Source organism: Amaranthus tricolor, chromosome 2 (assembly GCF_026212465.1).
Source record: "Amaranthus tricolor cultivar Red isolate AtriRed21 chromosome 2, ASM2621246v1, whole genome shotgun sequence".
Lineage (NCBI taxonomy): Eukaryota > Viridiplantae > Streptophyta > Magnoliopsida > Caryophyllales > Amaranthaceae > Amaranthus > Amaranthus tricolor.
In genome coordinates this window covers 7,387,410-7,408,200 of record NC_080048.1, presented here as the reverse complement: position 1 = coordinate 7,408,200, position 20,791 = coordinate 7,387,410, and the positions used below count along the sequence as shown (strand labels likewise).

The 20,791-nt window shown below is 34.3% G+C and overlaps 1 protein-coding gene across 3 annotated transcripts; it reads right to left on the bottom strand.

Annotated features, from left to right (window-relative positions):
• Positions 1-143: 143 nt before the first annotated feature.
• On the bottom strand, positions 144-19,910 carry LOC130803966 (protein BLISTER-like). Of its 3 annotated transcripts, none has more exons than XM_057668233.1 (14): positions 19,361-19,910; positions 19,115-19,271; positions 15,580-16,177; positions 14,949-15,487; positions 14,252-14,371; positions 13,465-13,530; positions 12,838-12,948; positions 12,574-12,650; positions 6,957-7,024; positions 6,371-6,481; positions 4,855-5,030; positions 4,712-4,780; positions 2,619-2,777; positions 144-532 (listed from the first exon to the last, which is right to left on the bottom strand). In XM_057668233.1, exons 2-14 carry the CDS (start codon positions 19,190-19,192, stop codon positions 455-457), a joined length of 2,250 nt encoding a protein of 749 aa, XP_057524216.1. In that variant the 5' UTR covers positions 19,193-19,271; positions 19,361-19,910; the 3' UTR covers positions 144-454. The 3 variants fall into 3 exon arrangements, with proteins under 3 accessions (XP_057524216.1, XP_057524208.1, XP_057524198.1); XM_057668225.1 differs by having other exon boundaries at positions 19,115-19,507; positions 19,768-19,910; XM_057668215.1 differs by having other exon boundaries at positions 19,115-19,910.
• Positions 19,911-20,791: the final 881 nt, after the last annotated feature.

Below are 20,791 nucleotides of genomic sequence, written 5' to 3'. Positions count from 1 at the left end.
TAATGAATAATAGTGGCAGTCTTTGGGATTGAAGCCTGAGTAAAAGTGAAACAATTGTTGCACTAAACAAAGATGAAAAAAAAAAAGCATCTTCTCGGCAAAGAATCTCAAAATGCAGAACGCGCCAGCAACTCAGACGAGACTTTTCAAACAAAAAAATGAACAAAGATTTCAATATGATCGGCATTCACACGTATTTGTCAATAAAACTCCCTTCAGTAGAAAGCACAGATACAAAGAGAAGAAATTGATTATTGTCCAGTTTCAAAATAAATGGTACTTGGATTGTCTAAACAACCTATCGTTGGCTACGAAATTGTGGCTCCTTTTCAATTCGTTTTCCCTCGAATCACACAATATACAGTTCTTTTATCAACTAAATATGTTCCTTCAAAATATGATTATGATTATCAAGTATGTATGGCCAATGAATGATTCAAGCTCTGCACTAAACTTAGAGTCTGCTGGTCCTTCGTTTTGCCGGTCCTCCTGGAAATAGCTTCATTATCCATCCAAGCACTCGTTCTACCACCTGATGAAAGACATAAAAAAGGTCAGAAAATTTCTTGTTCTATCCAACCAAACAGCCAAACTACTTAAACATCAAAGTGTCACTATAACCTTCTACATATTCTATTCTGCTCCATCATTCGTGTCATTATTCTATATTCTGCCTTACTAATAGTTTTCCAATATTCCAAATATGTATTTGCATTAATTTATAGCAAATTTGAAATTATAAAAAAAAAAATTGTATGAATGCATATTATAAAAAGATATGACACACCATCAAGCTAAGCTTTTATATAAATTTGTAAATTTCTAGAGTTGCTAATTCGCAAGTACAAATTGGTGAAAACAAATACTCTCTCCGTTTCATTACCAGTTGATATTTACAAACATTGGGACACTTTCGTAGGGACCAAAGTGGTAAAAATGGGGTGTCGAGTAACAGTAATAGATACTCCCTCCTATTCACTCAAAGTGTTTCATTTGACTTTTCACCTTAGGGGGTCAAATGGGACCACATGTGAAAGAGAAAGAGTGTAGTGTTTTAAAATTTTGATAGGGGTAAAGTTGGAATTAGTTAGTGTAAAAGGTGTGAAAAGGATAAATTAGTAAAGTTAACATACCCAAAATAGAAATGAGACATTTAGGGTGACTTGACCCAATAAGGAAATAGGACACTTAGGATGAATGGAATGGAGTAACTATCAATGAAAAAAATGGAATAAAGTGGAATGTAAACATCAACTGGAAACAAACTAATAAAAAAGTTCAAACAACTTAAGGGGGGACTGGGGAGTACATAACAAATGGGATATCAATAAAATTGTATACAAATATTACCATGTAAGCCGGTCAAAGAATTTATTAGAAAATCAAAGATAGATTGACTTATTTTCTGATGCATCTCAAGAGGGTTGCTAATTACTAACCTATGTTGATTAGTAACAAAATTTCAAAGTCCCAGTACAGGGTCAATTTTTTGGGCAATTTGAAGGCCAAGGTCCACCAACTAAACCACCCTCCCCCCCCCCCCCAACACACACACACTGAAAGTCAGTTAGAAAGTAGCTTATTTATACATTTAGAAGGGAAAAGGCATTAGAAGTCAGTCAATAGGGAAGATTAGAGAGGAACAATCAGCAGGTGATTGTGATGTGAATTATAGTTTGTTTGTTTTCTTATCAGAGAACTGTGCCACATGGATGCTTAATAACTCATCTTCTATTCTGTGTTTTCCTGTAATTAAACTAAATACATACCATCATCTCAACTTAATCTGCACATCTCCTTGTCAATTCATATCAGAGGATAAGGCCAAATTCACTCTTACAATCCATTGTTCACTAACACTATGTTTGGATAGCAACTTTGGAGAGAAAAGAAAGGAAAGGAAGGGGAAGGGAGGAGAGGGAAAGGAAGGGAAGAGAAATGGAAGGAAAGTACTTGTTTGTTTAGGAGGGAGGGGAAGGGAAGGGGGAAGGGAGATGAGGGTAGCCTAATCTTTCCAACTTTAGAAAGATTAATACCTTAACAAATATCATCCATCCAATCCCTCCAAATCCCTCCCCTCCAAATCTCTTCCCTCTCATTTTGTTATCCAAACAAGAGATCCCTCAACCCTCCAAATCCTTTCCCTTCCTTTTCCTCCATTTCCTTCCATCCAAACATAGTGTAAAGAACAAACCGTTACATCAAGTGTTTTGTGACTCACAAGTCCTCCCAATAGAATGTAAATAAGCTATCCTTAGCTTAAATATTTTTATGACTCCTTACTAAGCTCTCCTACCTTTTTTCCTTTTGAAGTCTTACCCTTTACAAATACTCAAGTCCTGACCTTAACCTTTTAAAGTGTTTCCCTTTACCCTCATTTTGTCTATATAAACAGAATGCAGTCTGGAACAGGAACCAGAATCCATCCCCACACTCCCCACAAAAAAAGTGCAAGGAAAGATACCATCTAAGAATAGAAAGGCGGTTTTAAAGGTCACTAAGTGACCTCAAATAACGCTCAACATGAAGACTCATACAAGTGTCAAGTTCCCTAAGCCAATTGGTTTCCCTATGACTAACACAAACAGATGAATATACATATTGCGCAAAAGAGGTACCTCATCGCCTTCATCAGCATATGCAACTTTTTCACGCACAATATGAGAACCAGTTGCCTGCTTGGTAGCAATATTTTCACTCGCCATGTTTTGGGAAGTCAAAAGCTCCAGTCTCTGAGTCTGAATTTCAAGTTTCTGTGATAAATCTTTGTTCACTTCCTACAAAAATAAGTAACATATTAAGCACAAGAATTTTGCGACTCGAGAGTGCAGGTGTAAGCATCAGCTTCGCAATAACACATCAAAATGAATGATCTACACTTTCACAAACAACACGTGCATGCTTTACAACTTAACGTTTAACTGATTTATATAGTTTCTTATAGTAAAGGGTTACACCTCTCTTAGTTTACCTAAGTTTCTTACTGACGAGTAAATAGTTCAGTGCACAGTTGCAGACCACCATGGCAACCCACATTTCACAAACGGTAGCATTCAGTTTCTGAAGCATAATATTGTAACCGAATTCAGGTATTCTTGACAGAAGTTTTTGTGGGGAAAACAGGCGACCGCTACCATTTTAAGCAATAAAGACACTTGAAGGCCCTGGAAAGTGTTTATGCCAGTTGCAGCAAATATTACTTAATGTGGTGCGGTGATGCAGAGCAACAGGGTGATGCTGTTGGTGTACCACTAATGACCGAAACCAAGTGATATCCCTTGAACCGGTCTGAAATGCAGGTAAGGTACACCTTATGACCTTACTTAATGTGTATATATATATAGGAAGAAGTTCAAGTGAGAACCATCCTTATATGAGAACCGTGAGAACCTTTCTGTCTGATAACTACAAAGGTGTTACTTTTAGGTAAAAAAGTGTTACTTTTTTTTGAAAAAACAAAATGATACTTTTAGGCAAATAAGTGTTACTTTAAGAAAGAAATTCTGAAAATAACTTACAAAAAAGTGTTACTTTTTATATAAAAAGGTGTTACTTTTTCAAAAAAACGTGTTACTTTGTATTTATATTTTTTTTCTGAAAGTAACACTTTTTTGCTAAAAGTACCAGATTTTTCAAAAAACAAAAGTAATATTTTTTTGAGCAAAAGTAACACCTTTTCTTGAGCCGGGGGACTCCTTTGGCCGCGCTCTCCTCTATGGGTATGAGTTGCCGCCGTCCTTCCCTCCCCAGACCCTGTCCATAGTTTTATTCTATGAGCGGGATATACTGGGTTGGATGATGATGATGATAATAACACCTTTTCTGTGAAAAAGTAACACATTTTTATCGGAGATTTTGGTTCTCACGGTTCTCATATAAGTTTGGTTATCACTGGAACTTGACCCTATATATATATATATATATATATATATATATATATATATATGGCAGGATCATGAGAGCTAAAGTGGCAAAAGCTAAAAACCAATTTCAAAGTGTACATGCTATTAAAGGGTGGCGTTTTTCTCAACTACAACATTTTTTTAATTTTTATTAAAATAATAAAAAATTGTTATAGCACAAAAAAAAAACGCAATCTATATCATTACCCTAAAATTAAAGGTTACTATAGCTTTTTGAAACCTAACACATGATAAAAAAACAGGTTATAAATATCTTTTAAAAACTTATTAAGCATCACTGGAGAAACTTGACAGGAGCCCTCGAAAATTGGAGATTTACGTCGAATGAGATTTCTTGGTTTTGGAAGATAGAAAAAAGTAGCAGATGTCATCACGATTGCATTAACAATCACGATGCTGTGGACGCAACATATCATAATGGTGCTTCTTGTTTCGCAGAAATCGCAATTGTAAATTGTTAATTTGAAATATATATGGATCAAGTGAAAACTACTTAAAAGTGAAATGATGTATACAACTGGAGGATTTCTTTACATATTGACAGAAAATAGAAACAGAACTAGCAACAGGTGATTCCAAGATTAGGAAAATGCAAAGATAGATTAAAGAACAAAGATATGGTATGTGACACCTCGTGTTTTAAAAAACAATTAGCGAATAAGCAAGCAACATAACTTTCGTGTTTGGTTCAAGCTAATACAAACTCGAACTCACGAAAACATATTTACTAACTGAAGATCAAACGCATAATATGACAAATCTATTAACGCCATTCACAATCTAAATACCTTCAGCTTGGTACTTGTTGAGACTTCAGCAATCAAAGCTTGCATCAACTCTTCTTTTTCTGATGTTATCTACAACCAAAACTTCCACAGTTGGAGACACGATTTTTAGCACCCAAAAAAAATAAATAAAAGTGACCAAGTACCTCAGTAATTAGTGAATTGATATTTTGAATCATTTGCACTTGATCCAGAGGAATACTCATAGAAAAATCTTCATGACCAGAAAAACTATTGTGGAAAAGCAGCGAATTGTCCATATTATCAGGCATTTGCAAGTTTGATGAAGCATGTGCAAAGCTATCTCCGATAGATTCATGACCTAGAACAGAGGCAATACAAGTGAATAAAGCAGGGATATAATTCTGAAAATTGTTACCCGAAACGAAATTCAATCCGACACGAGACACGAAAATGAAAACCAAAACGAGAAACGTTGGTTTAGAGTTTCTGAAGCATTAGGAAACGTAGATATAATTTAGTTTATATTATATTTTGTTACAACTTAAAATAAAAGAAATAATTTCTCTTTTCATTTCTCTGTGTTTGAGTTTCAAATGTCACTAATTGTTGTGAGAGACGGTTTCTCAAAGAGCCCGTCTTTAATGGGCCGGCCCATTATATTTTTTAAAAATTAAAAAACAGAAAATGTAGTGTATTTGCATGCTTACTCTGTAGGGTTTTGGGATACCTCAAGTAGGTATTTAGAATACGTCAAGTACGTGTATGTGCTATAGATATTTTTAGGTTATTTCCTGTAAGGGTTTAGGTTATGAGCTATAGGTGTTTAGGTTATTAGTTGTAGGTGTTTTTGTTATGTGCTATAGGTGTTAGGTTATTTGTTGCGGGTATTTATGTCATGTATTGTAGGAGTTAATGTTATGTGTTGTAGGTGTTTTGGTTATTTGGTATAGAAGCTCATGTTATGTGTTGTAGATGTTTATGTCTACTTCAGTATGCAAAAATACTTACTATAACTAGTTCAAAATGCCTACATCAACTGTTCAAAATGCCTAATTTAATAGGAAACAACATATGCTTTGAAACACAAAAATACTTACTATAGTTATTTCAAATGTTTACTAAACAATTGTTAAAATGCCTATTTCAGTATGCAAAAATACCTACTAAAACCAGTTCAAAATACCTACTAAAAATTGCAGTAGGTGTTTTGTGAAATGCATGTGCGTATTCTGAAGGAAGTTTGGTATAATTTTTTTTTAAAAACGAATTGGATTGGGCTTTGGGAGTCGTCTCTCAAAGAGATGGTCTCTCAAGAGACCTACTATTTAGAGGTTAAGAAAGCCCTGACCATAGCAAACAGGACCGTTGCCGCCGACGATCTGAGTTGCGATCCCAGGTAACATAGAGGCCAACTAAACCTATAAACAATAAAATGTTGCTACATAGAACAAGAGGCAGAAAAGATAAGAACCATGAGCACACTAGAGATAAACATGCATCACTGAAGAAAAGAAACACACAACGCTAGCAAGAGTCTCAACTTTTGCTATTTGCTAATCAGTTTGCTCCCACAGTAGGTCCTCAAGAAAAAATTGATATACAAGAAAATCTTTCTACTTAAACACGCAAAAATTAATCTGCTGAAGTGAAATCAAAGCCCAAATAGAAACATGCAACGAGGCTCTGTATCACAAATACCTAAATCATTGGTGGAAGTAGATGCATCTTTCGTTGTATGTCCATTATTAAGATTTACTGGAATTCCACTAGCAGAAGCTCTTCGCAATTTAGACTGCAACAACTTTTTCTCTGCATAAATAACACATTAACAGTCAAATGAAGCACGGAACAAACCTAAATAATGGAACTGATCAGATATAAATTTGCAGATGGGTGACAGAATGTTACACACGCTATATTCAAAGAATACTGGAATGTTATCAGTTTTCACTCACCAAAGTGATTTATCAAATAACAGGAAATATTTCACTGAGCTATCTATCAGTGAGTACTCTAAAAGAAACTGTTTTTCAAACTCTGAAAAACATAAACTTCCCCAATACTTTCCATACTATAAATCAACAATGTTACACAAGAAAGATTTAGAATCAATCCACACTCTTCAAGTAACAGTAAATATTAATTATTTTGTAATGATTGCAGACCTTTGCCATCCAAAAATTATACATATATAAGTGTTTGTACCAACAAACTTTTTCAGATCCAAGTAAGCTCCTTGGTCTATGAGCAAAAATGCAAAACTTCATTAGTGATAACTGCATACCTTCTTGTAATGCATCAATAGTCTGCAGCAAATCCTGACGCTCTTTGTCAAGGCTAGACATTTTCTTCCTGCATAACCAACAATGACAAACATCAGATTAGAGACTCCTTATCAATAAAAATCAGATTAAGGACTTGACAAGAAGAGGGAAGGGGGGGAGGGATCAACATTCTTTAAACTAATAAAAAAAAAAAAGAAAAAAAAAAAAAAAAAAAAAAAAAACTAATGGAAAAGTAATGCTGGGTTGGGAAAATTAATCAGCCAGTTTTTGCATCACGGTCAACCCAGCAGTCAGTTACAAGGAAGACAGTAAAACAAGAAAGTTTATTGCCAAACAACTTTATGATTCTTACTAGACACAAGACAACAGATATACAATATTAATCAGAGTCCAAATCCAAAATTTGGACTTGTGTATTAAATTTTCTTTTTGATGAAACAGTTTAATCAAAACATATTAATAAAAGTATAGAACACACAATTTTGTAAAATAAAATTAATCAGATAACTAATGAATATCGAATACAAGTAAAACAGGTTTTTAAAATGGGCATTTACCAAGAAACCTAAAAGTACAGCTGCCAATCCAACAAATAAATACAGTATCTGCTTTTATCTGATTTTCTCTCTCTTTTAATCTCGGTGCTAATGCCTTTGTGCTCAGTGATCTTCTCCCTCCTTTATCTTTATGCATATGCCTTTTTGGCTTCTCCATTTCCTCTAAACTTTCCCATGATAAAAGATAATAAAAATCAAGACACTCTATGCTTCAAACTCCATCTCTACAAGAGGTAAAAAACACTCAATAGAAATGACTTTATGCTCCATTTCTCCATGACTATGATGTATCAAAGTTTCTAGAGCTCTCGTCCCCCTAAATTTCAAGGGTTGGAACATTAAAAATCAACAAAAACTTTTGACTTTCTCACTCACACTCCTCTCCTTGTATTCCACTTTCTCTCCAAAGGTTAGTGTCGGCCAATGTCACATGCTTTGCAATTCGCATTGATATATGTATGGATTAGGGTTCACAATTCATTAGTCGACTAATTTCTTTCGTTTGGTTGGGTTGTTTGCTACAATTTATAGGTTCATGATTCGTATTGCTTGATTTGTTGAAGCTTTTTTTCAAATAAATCTTAACAGATTAGTATTACTAGGTGATAATGATAATAATTAGTTAAAATAAAAAATAAATACATGAAAAGTACTCTGAATTATTTTGTTTGGACGAAAACCACCTTTAGCTGAATTAGACCCTAAACTTACTGACTGACTACAAAACCTGCATTTTATTTTCGAACCCTAATCACAATGTTCCCTATGCCTCCCTTTTTATCTCTAATCAAACTTCACGAATGCTCCTTCAATTGCAATTTGAAACACCACGAGGTAAATTTTTATCTTCATCTCCTTGTTCCTGTTCTCTTTTCTCTTCTATTTTCTTTTCTCTTTAATTCTTTTTTCTTTGTATTCTGTCTTTTTGGTATCGTTGATTTCATGAAATAAATCGTGAATCTAGGTGATTTGAATCGAAACAAATATTGGCTAGGAAGATCGAATCCAATCGAGATCCAGTGGTAAAGTGAGCGATGTCAGCACCCACGTCGTATCATACGGACACGGATATAGCAAGCTAAGCACATAGTCCAAAATCAATGCATGCAAGCTTCAAAAGAATACCCCTATATTAACCTAGAACTATATTGAAAGGAATAACAACGACAAAGTCTTAACTTGAACATACAGATTGGCTATATGAACCAATATATATCAACGAAAAAGATTGACAGCAAGAATCATTATATTTAATTCGTCCAAACTAATACTAATATGATTCCAATGATCATTTGCATAAACTCTCCTTAATTCATTTATATTTTTTGTCATATTCTCATAGAACTTGCAATTTTCATATTATTTTGCACTCTTGTTATCCAAGTCATCTTCGGCTTATCTCTTTATCTTTTAAGCTTCTCAAAATCCCAAACTTCCATTAATTTGGTCTTCTTGGAAGATAATCAATCCAACCTAAAATATTTTCTATCATTGCCTTCAATATCTATGCCTCAATGACCCTTCATTATGTTTAAGACAAGTCCACTCATCCACTGACAAGTCTCATCATCCACAATGATATCTTTTTAGAGTCCAACATTTGGACCAATTTAGTGTTGGTTTAAGCACTATAACTTTTACACTTAGTGGCACACCTCTTTCGAAAAACATTCCAATTGCAGTTCTACATTTGAGTCACATATACTACACCCAATGCTTTAAATCAAGATCCATGTCGTCATTTGTGTGAAAAATAATCCAAAGTACGTGAAACACTTAGTTGGTGGGAGCTTTTCCTTTAGCTTACAAACATCTATGGTGTGATCATTTGTAGCAAAGAGACATTTTATATACTCTGTCTTACTTCAACCTAGTTTACACCCTCTTGATGCTAATGTTGCCTCTGCATCTTTCTCACTTAGCTTACCAATTGACCCATCACAATTTTTGTCCATTAATATAATTCAAATATAGGTAGTTAGATAATTGGATATCTAATTGTTTTTTGAAATGAAAGCCTCAAGAGGTTATACTAATGAATCACAAGATGAGAATAGCACACAAAAACAGTATAAGAATGAACAACGATTGTATAAGGTATATTAGATACCTTCCCCTCAACAATGGTTTTATTAATAATTGGATTCAACAATACAATGTATAAATAACCCTCCCTATTTGAGAACCTCTCAAGATCACAATACTAATTCAAAAAAAAAACACACTCAAGTTTCTTACAAATGAACTAGCCCTCACTCAATTTGTGTTGTTTGTGATGTTTTGATTCTATGAATGATGTATCCTTTTATAGAGGAAGAATACATCATTCTAGAACTCCCTATCAACTCACCATTAACACACAATTAACATCACACTATAAACATAACAATAAATTTAGCATTAAACAAGGAAACAAGCAACCTTTCAATGCCTCAACCGTATCTCAAAAGACTAGAAACAACATCCTATGCAGAGTGCTCGAACGAGCACCCACTCTAGAACCTACTGATTTGATTTGATGCAGCACACTGTACTCAAACGAGCACCTGATCTACTCGAACGCACAATTCTTCAACCCACTTTTGACTTGTCTTTCCATGCTGTCTTGTTCGAGCAACCTTAATCCTATGCCTTGCCTCGTTCAAGGCATCGTTCCGCCCCTTAGTGAAACTTCATTGGCTCCATGTTAAGCACCTCATGGATCATTTCATACCTTAAAACATCGCAACTCGACACATCCTCAAAGTCATTCTCCAAAGTACATGATACGGCATGTTCGATATTATGTTCAAAGTCATGAGTTTTGGCACTTGCACTAACATTCTTATTATTATAATAGTTGTTAGATATTTGGATATTAAGTCAATGAGTGATTTGGTTATTAGATATTTTTGGAGTGTATTTTTAATGTAATAAAGTGGTGATTAATTTTCCTTAGCCTTACATTATTTTTCTATAACACTCTTAAGGATTGAGCATAAGATGTTCCAACATATTTTTCTAAGTTAAAAGGATTTAATTCAAATTTAAGGGTGTTACAAGTCAACTGCTATTTGATAAAATCAGATAGAAAGAGTCACTAAGATATAATGAATCTCAAAAAAATTTAGGACGGAAAAACTGTATCCTTGAAGCACATAAAAGTTCCAAATCAAAATATTATATATACACAAAATGTAGGAGCCTTAAAGCTTTAAAAATCAAACATAACATCTACACAATCAAGGAGAATCAATGCCCATGTCGAATAACTTAACTCCACCTTGCAAGATCCACAAATTTTATAACTTCAATGCTAGCATAACATTTACCCAAATGATCCTTAGTTAATGCAAAAATGCATGGATAATGCATAACAAAGACAAAGGAGAAATGTCAATATTTTTTCAATTTCAAAAAAATACCTACACTTTGATCTAGATTCTTCTCTTCTTCCCTTCATAATTGAAAACTAATTGTTCAACTCAAATCATAGACACCACAATATCTTACCTAATATATTTTGAGAAATAAAATTGTCATTTACTATAATGGATATGAAACTGTTATGCTATATTCGGATAGAAGGGACTCGATTCCTTTGAAAGGGGAGGGGAGGGAAATGGAAGGAGGGAAAAAAGAGAGAAGAACTCCTTCACATCAAATATTTAAAATGACAACACACAAATCTTTATTCCCTCCCCTTCAAAAAATATTATCTATAAGATAGTTTTAATGTGAGAAAAACATATAAAAATATATACATTAGAAATAGCAAAACTTAAAAGTGAAAGTTTAAAAAAAAACATATATTTGGATTGGAAATCATGATTTCATTTACATTTCTTAATCTTTATTATTTATTCTTTCTTTTCGGAAAAATAAAAGAAAGAGAAGAGAAATGCTTTGTTCACAATAAAAAGGAAACGGAAAAAGGAAGAAGAAAGAAGAAAAGAAAGAAAAAAGATGAAGGATGTGATTCTCCATGAATTCAAAGAAGGTTTTTCTTTCTTCTACTCAAAAACAGAAATCGTTTTAAAGTGTAGGTTTCATTCCAACTGTTTGAGAGAAAAGCGATTTGTGTAAGATTAGAGTAATGAGGTCCACTTATATATATAGTGTAGAATGTTTGATTTAATTTAGGAATACAGCCTTTGATTGATACAATTATGGCCTGAAATAAAGAAAGAAATTTCTAGAATTTATAGCTAGAAACTAGGGCAAGAATTGTCCAGTATTTAATTTCAAAAAATTTTGTTCACAATTAGGATGAATGAAGTTAAAATTTTGTACAAAGTTTGACCACATGCAAAATTTCATTAATAAAGTTGAAACTTGAAAATGTTAATTTTGTTAACATCGTCTAAAAACATTTAAATAAATAAATATATATATATATTTTGGAAACTAAGATCTGAAATTTAGATTTTCATAAAATTTTGAGGCATTACATCTACCTCTACTTTAAACTAAAGTTTGTCATCCAACTTATAAGTAAAAGTCACAAGATATAAAAAACATTTGGCTTAAAGATGTTTACATATTGGCTCCTTGGCAATGGCATGGTATCAAAGTCAATGTGACAAAAGGGCTACAGATTTGAATCTCATTCCCCCTCACCCCATTTAGAGTTGAATATTTAACACCAAATATGAGAAGAGCATGTTTGCATCAACACCTCTTGCCCAAAGGACTCTCATGTGAGGGGTTGTGATAATATATAACATATCCTGGGGCTGTATGTCTTACATACTCTATCCAATAGAGCTTTTAAAAAAATTGTAAAACTCCTATGGCAACTGCATAGCTACTGAGATTATCATCAGTTTTATAGTCAAATGACTCAAATCAATATTTAAATATTAACACTTGAGTGAAGACTGCAGGGAAACAAAAAAAAAAGACTCTTAATAAAGCAGTTAGAAAGCACATCAAAACCAAGATTTCTTGCAAAATTAAATGGAAAATTACCAGAACACCTACGTAAAGTATAATCCAGCAATTGAAGATCATATAAAATGGAATGAGCAAAACAGCATAGAAATATCATATTCAGAACAACACAAAAAAATATACGTACTTGTAGGAAGCAATTTCAGCACTTGAGTTCTCCAATTCCCTCTCCAACTTCAACTCATTAGATCTTAGCCTAAGGGCCTACAAGATGTAAGTACAATACATACTCAATACGACAATTTCAGCACAAAATTGACATATTGAAGCTATAAGAGCATCGCAATCCTGTTTTCAAAATATTGTTCTTCATAACATAAAATAAAGATAAAGGCTTTAAATCAACTCGAACAGACGCAAGAAATACAGAATATGAAGTAAAAATGATCACCTTTTCCTCCAAGCTAATAACTTCGGAAGCCAAAAGCTTTGCCCGCTCATCAGCAGCATTACACTCAAGTTGTGCATTCATATATTCAGCCTTGATAGACTCAAGCTCAACCTACTGCACCAAGATGACAGAATTAAAATAGCTAAAATATAGGAGTGAGAGCAACCATGCATCAGGAGCAAAAGAAGCATGTTATTGATTTGACTCTTCTTTTTTCAGATACTTGGTTCAAGTTTAATGCACAAATCTTGTAAGTAGTCAATTTCTATCAAAATGCACTCGAATAAATTCCATCAACATCAAAGTTAAAATAGAAATCATACAAGGGTATTGTTAGAGATGAAAATCATACAGTACAGAATAATAATACATCCTTTAATAACTTTCATAATAGAAAGTAGAAGTAAGACGATGCAATTTGCGGTAGTGTTTTCCTTCAATTCTTTTCATTTTCAACAATTAGTATTTGGTATTGGCACAGAACTAGAGCATTAGATGATTATTTCCGAAGCAAACCAAAAATTTGCTTTAACAAGCTTGAAAAGTTTTTCCAAGACCTCTCAATTATAAAGAACAATTAATGTCAAAGGATTGTTAATACTGACAAACAAGGATAATGACACTAACCAACCGGGACTTGATCTCAGCCTGCAAGCTTTCCATCTCATCCTTTAACTGGTTCACTAAGCTTGCCTGGAAAAGACAAAAGAATTAAGTTGGAAACCATCACAGTGCATGTAGCAAAACATGTGGAAATAAAACCACTACCACATGCTCATAGTTAGTAGCACGTCAAACTGGATACTAACTTGGAATGACAAAAATCTGTAAAGATTAATGGACCAAGTTGGCATCAAATAAAGTAACTACAAAGTACAATGTCCAGTGAACTCGATTAACGACTCAATCTAAGGAAAACTGTTTGTTTCAAAACAATATAAAAAAACTAAACAACGTTCTTCACCTTACATACTTGACCTCCAAGGACTTAGCCTTATATGGCCTAGAGTGCTTTATGAAGATTCAATATGAGAATCTACTAAAACAACCTAAAGGTGCAAGGCAGACAAGTTGCCAATATTAGGCACCTCTGCTCTGAAACAAGAGTTTCCCTTCAATCAGTGAAAGTACAATATCTGCTATTTTAACTAAGAAAGAATTATTACAAAAATAAATCACCATCTATTATCCATATCGAATTCAAACACACATTAATTAACAAGTAGATTGAGTCTTGACTCTTTTGAGATATAGAAACAAAGCTCATGGTCAGCAAACAAAGCAATAAAGTAATAAATAACAAAACTCTGTACACCCTCATCTCCCCCATAAAAGAAAGGGCAAGCATTCTCAATCAACAATAATCACATGAAAGCTAATACATGAGTACATGTAATTAACAGAAAACAAGAACCTGCTGATTGTAGCTTTCTGTCAAGGAAGAATTCTCAGCAGCCAACGACTCTGCTAAAACCTTAGAAGCCTCCAATGTGCGTTGCAAAGAGAACTTCTCTTGTGTCAAATCTTCAATGTGCTGCAGTCAGATGCAAAAGAAACAGTAAATATAGATCTTTCAGGCACAAAGCCAATCAGCCACATCTTAAGGGATTTACAGTTTGATATAATTGTTATCACATTCAAGAAAAATAAAACTCCAGAACTGAATAAGTACAAGAACAACATTCCATTAACCTAATGTCTGTAAGACTGTAAATGGGCTCTTGCCTAGGCATGATTTAGAGAGGTAGGAGGTGTAAAATATTAGAACATTACCTATGGGTTAATTCTGATTGGCCTTTGATTGCAAAAAAAAAAAAAAAAATTAAAACTTTACGTACATAAGAAGCACATATGATTAAATGGGTCATCTTACTACTGTCTATTATACTTCGAAACCAAAAAACTAAAAATCTGGCTCCATCGAAGCGCACAGCAATATATAGCGTGAATTTTCTTTGTGATATATATAAATGGCTTCAAGGAAATCTTCACATCTTTCTGAATTTACCATGAAGATAATACAAATGATTTCTCAATGCCAAAGAAGAGAAAAAACGTCAGATAAACAAGATCATGATCGATGGGCAAGCAATATAGAGATGATGAAATACCTGCTCCAAAGCTGCAAAATCTTCATTTTGTTTTGGTAAAGTAAATTCCAGCTTACTTTCCAGGCTGTGCCCATATGATAAGTGTCCCTTTGACACATTGCTAATGAAAGCATCACTAGGATTTGAAGATAGTGGAGCTGAAAGGAGATCAACAGGTGAAGATTCTATAGATGGAATGTGTAAAGAAGATGGTGCAGCAACATTGCCACTGGGAAACTCCGAGTTTGTAAGCTTGTCTTTATCAACAAAAGAATGACCAGATACAGAAGAGTCTTTAATTCTAATAATATCAAGGAACGAAGGACGAGATCTTTGGGGATATGATTCAGCTGCAGCTGAATATGATGGACCATTAAACAAACCATCGACATTAGAGTTGAAGCCTACCGAATGTGGTTCAGATATTTTTTGATTTTCAAAATCTCCCACTACATTAGGTTTTCTCTCTACTGACCCTAATGTAAAATGATTCTTCAAGTCCAGATGGCCATGATCGAGCTCTGTAGTAGATACAGGCAAATTACTCAACTGCACAGGATCTGCATTAAGCACAAAAAATGTTATATGACACACTAAATTATAAATCACTTGTTCTCTGTCAGATAAGATGTAGCTCAACTACTATACTGACCTGACTCCTGATGTAATAAATTGGTAACAAGTCCCTCGGCATAGGCTTTTGCAGGAACATCATTGGTGCTCACATTTGTATTCGAAATGTCTTTTCCGAATCCATATAGTTTAAAGTGAAAATCAGTTTTACTGTAACCTTGAGAAGCACTAGATCTACTTGATATTACATCTGCATATCTACCTTTGCCAGTATCAGTGCCAAGGTAACCAAAACTGTCCTCTGTTTGTAGAGAAAAGTTGGAGTCTGTTTGGTACTTTATGTCTGGAATCTCATGGCTGAGTGCTTGTTGTGGCATCTTTTCACGAAAATCAGATGAACCCAAATCATCACTCTTACTATCAACATGTGCACGAGGAACAGATTCAGACCCATTATAATGAGAAAAATTATGTGATTTGTCATTATGGTCAGAAAAACCAGGAGCTCCAGTGACTGCACTAGAGTTATCATCAGTAAGAGCATTGGCAGAATCAAGAACTGAAGATTTCTCATTTTCTGATGTATGTTTACCATGTGGTGTAGTATCCTCTAAACTAAGTTGGCTACTTGAGACTGCCTTTTTAGCCGCGGCTTTCTTCTTTCTAAACTCTTCGAGCTAAGGAAATCAGGAAACAGAAGATATTAGAGAAAATTTTTGAAATTCCCATCAAACATCTTCAGATTTCAAATACAAATATGAAATTGAACAGCTAAAATAGGGTTTTGTGAGATAGTTATCAGTTAACACATTATAAAGTAAACAACAACAAAAGTAACATCATTTCAGAACAGCATTACAACAATTACCCATGGCATCTCTAAGAGCACGGGCATGGAGTCCCTTCACGTGGGGCCCTAACACTATCATCCCTGGTCCCCTCTTGATAATGGTTTTCTAACATAAAGTCATGGCACTTAATTGCTGAAAAATGCACCACATAACTACCCTCTGCTGACATTCGCTTACAGAAGAAAAGAGATGTCGCTGCAGTCAGAAAGCCCAAAAAGTAAAAGAGTTTAGCCTTGGATGACCACAGTAGGAGATGGGGGGCAGTCATGATGTTAACGGAAAGGATGTGGGGGTGTAGGAGAGAGGAGGGACAAAATTGGTGAGGAAGACCAGAAGCTTTATTTGCATAAGTCCACATGTTCTCCTTGCTCTTTCGAAAATGTTGTGCAACGACTTCACAGGGTAACATAGCTCCTTAATACTTATTGCCCCGTTCGTCTCCCTTACCCAGCAAAAGAAAAGATACCTCCACTTCTGACCAAACAGGTAAAGGAAAGAATAAGGTGTAAACAGCAACCACCCAAAGCCAAATAATTCAGGCGACAGACTAGAGTCATTTAAATTTTCCAGAAATAGATTTATTAAACTGAGTTATTGATCAAACACAAGATCTGAAGGTAAAGCTACCAGAGCTCCCAAATTAACATGGGGAATACTCAACAATAAGCATCTCTGGCAGCAAGAACAAAAAGACCATTACTAAAGCCTATTAACGGCCACTAGCTAATGGAGGCATAGAAAGACTGCAAACCTAGAATAGTCTCCTTCACATAGTACATCAACCAAAGAAAATATAGGGATGACTTAGTGAGAAGCAAAGTTATCGTGCACAAGCAAAACAGAAGCCCCAAAGCGCAGAGAGGCGAATGCTTCACAATCCATATGCCACATCATTTAAAAATCTAACTCTTCAACCATGATAATGCATCATCCAAAATGTGCAAATTGCCTCCTTCCTTGTTCACTGACATATTCCAAAGTCAAAGTATAAAAACATTGACAAGTTGCACATCCACGGCTCATTCCTTCACTATTCAACTTAAACCATAATCACCACAATGCATCAACCACATTGCCCCAATGCGCAAAGAGGTGAGTGCTTCACAGTCCATATGCCATATGATTTAGAAATCTAACTCTTCAACCATGACAATGCATCATCCAAAATGTGCAAATGGCCTCCTTCCTTGTTCACATGACATATTCCAAAGTCAAGGAATAAAAACCTTGACAAGCTGCACATCCATGGCTCATTCCTTCACTACTCAATTCAAATCATAACCAACACATTGCATCAACCAAGCAGACTACATCATAACATCATAGGTACTCAACTCAATGAATCTATCTATCAATATTCTTCGTTATAATCAACAATCTCAATAATAACTCTTGCCAAGTTCAACACTATAAACACCACCAACTAGAGAAAAATACTCTACTTAGAAGTTAACATCATCAGAAACATTTAGATCCAAAACACTCAATACTCATAATTAACTGAAAATTTTCATAGCTTAATCATCAACAAAAAGCATTACATTGATAACCAATTATCTCCTTCAAGTCAAAAACCTTTACTCCGCCTTAATCATGATCCACCTAAATTATCCATTCCACATATCTTACCAATGAGACTTTGATCTATGTAACAAGGGTACCTCACTTGATAGGCATTTTCGGGTGTTAATCGGCCATAAAACCTTATAACAAGGGCAATATGTACTTCACTTAGTAGCTACCCATTGTGTTAAAATTTTCAGATTTTTCCTCTTGTATCCTATTAGATGAAACCTTTGACCTTTAAACCTTTAAACAACCCTCACCTAAATTCTTTTATGATATTAATATGAAAAGTTTGGCCCTCCTCACATATGGTCCTAGTTTTGCATGTGCCTATAAATCAATGTTGGCATCTACCTAGCATTAGATTCACCGTGAAAATTATCCTTGTTACATTTCATATTACTTGCATCAGAAATGTGACTTAAGACAAATGTAGTTTTAGACTCTTTTGTTTGAAACCTTTGAGCATAAGAGGATCCCATGACAATACCAAAGAGAAGAGTGTTGTCATTGGATCACATTCTTGGACACATGCTTTATGGTCAAGAAATCATTGTATGGCTACTTTGTTGATAGAGCCTTGGGAGTTGTTGAAGCAAAGATTGAGTGTCCAAGACGTTAATGTGGTTAAGCCTTGATAAGTAAAGATGTTTGACACTTTATCTTATAGCATTTGGAACAACATTGGGCATTGGACATGAAGCATGTGAAGCATCACATTGCCTTTCCTCTATTACTCTAGTTACCTATATTATAAATGGACATTGTTGTTGATGTAACATTAAGCGAAACTAAGGCTTGAGCTTTATGTATGTATATTTCCAATTCTTCCATGCTAATAAGTCTTGGAATTATCTCTCCCTCTACTTATCCCCTCACCTACTATCTTCGTTAATGTAAACCTTTCAAGTATTTGCTTAAGCTACTTGCTCAATTATTCTTAAAAAGACAAAATACAACACATCGGCTAAGGTGGAGGATGTAGCCCAATTGAAAAACTTCATTAAATTTGGTGTTATTGTTTGTCATTTGTTAGATTCAAGCCACATAATCAACACTTTCTTGGTTTAAATTAGCTCCTAGCTTACGCATTTGTTAGATTCATAAAAATTACAAAATCAAAGTGAAAAATAACTACTGCTACAAGCAGAAGTTTAAAATTGCAATTAAAACCAAAAATTAAGGTCAAACTCATACCCTTCTTCTACCAGCTTCCAAATCCTTCTTTTTACGAGATGAAACTGCTGGATTGGATATAACTTGAGCAGACGCCATCTTCGAAATTGGTTTTATTTTCCTTTAATTCAATATCATAAATTTACGTTCACGATCTAAACCTCTAAATACCGCCAAACTGGAACAAAACAAGGTGGGTATATCTTCAAATTTGATCTTCAATACCAAAATGTGATATAATTGGCAGAAATAAAAATATGGGTATACATCAATTTGAAAGAACCCAAAAGGGCCAAATCGCAATTGGAAATGTCAAACCGCAGATTTAAATCGATGAAATCCCAAATCCCGTAGATCTTGCCAGAATCTCTCTGGATTGAAACAATGATAAAATTGCAACCAGTCTCCTTACACCTTCGGAAAAAAACGAAGATATGGGAGAGTGAGGATAGAGAAAAGAATAAGAAAAAAAAAAAAAAAAGAAAAAAAAAAAAAAACCCTAAAGTTGTGAGGGAATCAAAATTGGGGAAATATTAAATGGATTATAGATTACAACAACAAAATTTAGGTGAAAAAAAGGAATGAAACAATTAGAAGTAGGTTTAATTGTAAAATTGACACAAGCAACACAACAATTTCAGAGGAAATTGGGTGTGGGATGATTGCAAATTTACCATTGCAAGTTTTGCAACTCTGATTGCTAGAGCAATAGCGCCATTGTCGCCTGTCGGTATCCAAAGGAATGAATCGTTATTAAATGATCGGAATGAAAATAATAAAAAAAATTAATGTAAGGATTAATTATTAATTACAGTGTTATTGTTTAAGTATTTTAGAATAAAAAGTTTTGAAGTTTCTTTTTACAAATAACAGCCTTTAAATTATCAAATATGACATCGATATAGCCATTTCATCGGATGACTTGCTAATTGACCGTTGACTATACTAAATGATATTTAACTTTTAATTAAATTTATTAATCTAACCTAATTAACAAATTACCCCTAATTAAACCCTTCTTTCCAACCTCTCTCTACATTTCTCCAATCACTATTATTCTCTCACCCCAACACCATTACCATCACCAATAGCCCCCTTAAAATATGACAAAAATTCTATGTTCTCCAACCAACCCACCATATATAATCTCTTACCACTAATCTCCTTCTCATCTTACCTATTCGCCACCGATTTTCCTCCAAATTTTCTACAAACCCTAAAAACACACACTGCTGAATTTACAAACTTACGAGTATTGATTTGAGCAGGTTAGCTTTAAAGGAGGTAAAATTGCTACAAAAGCAGAGAGAAAGAAGATTTGAAATTCCTGCAAATACTATACCCTAAACATATTATCAGTATTCACTTCCACTTTTTGAGAATCGCTTATCCAGCTTTTCGCAATATCAGTGAGACTTGATCTTCTGCATTGATATCCTTCAAATTAATTTCTTTATTTTCTTCAACAATTGGGAATCATTTACCCAATGATTATTGTCATTGTTGGGGCTGCAAAGGTTTTGTTTGTCCTCTTGTGTTCCTTTGAAACTGTTCATCTTTATGGAGTGTTCACTAGTCTGAATTGGAATGATTGCTCCAATCATTTTTGCTTCTTTACCCACACATCATACCACCCTTTGATCGTTAAGTTTGTGGAATTTCCTAATGATGAAGATATCCGGTTTTATGCCACTAATT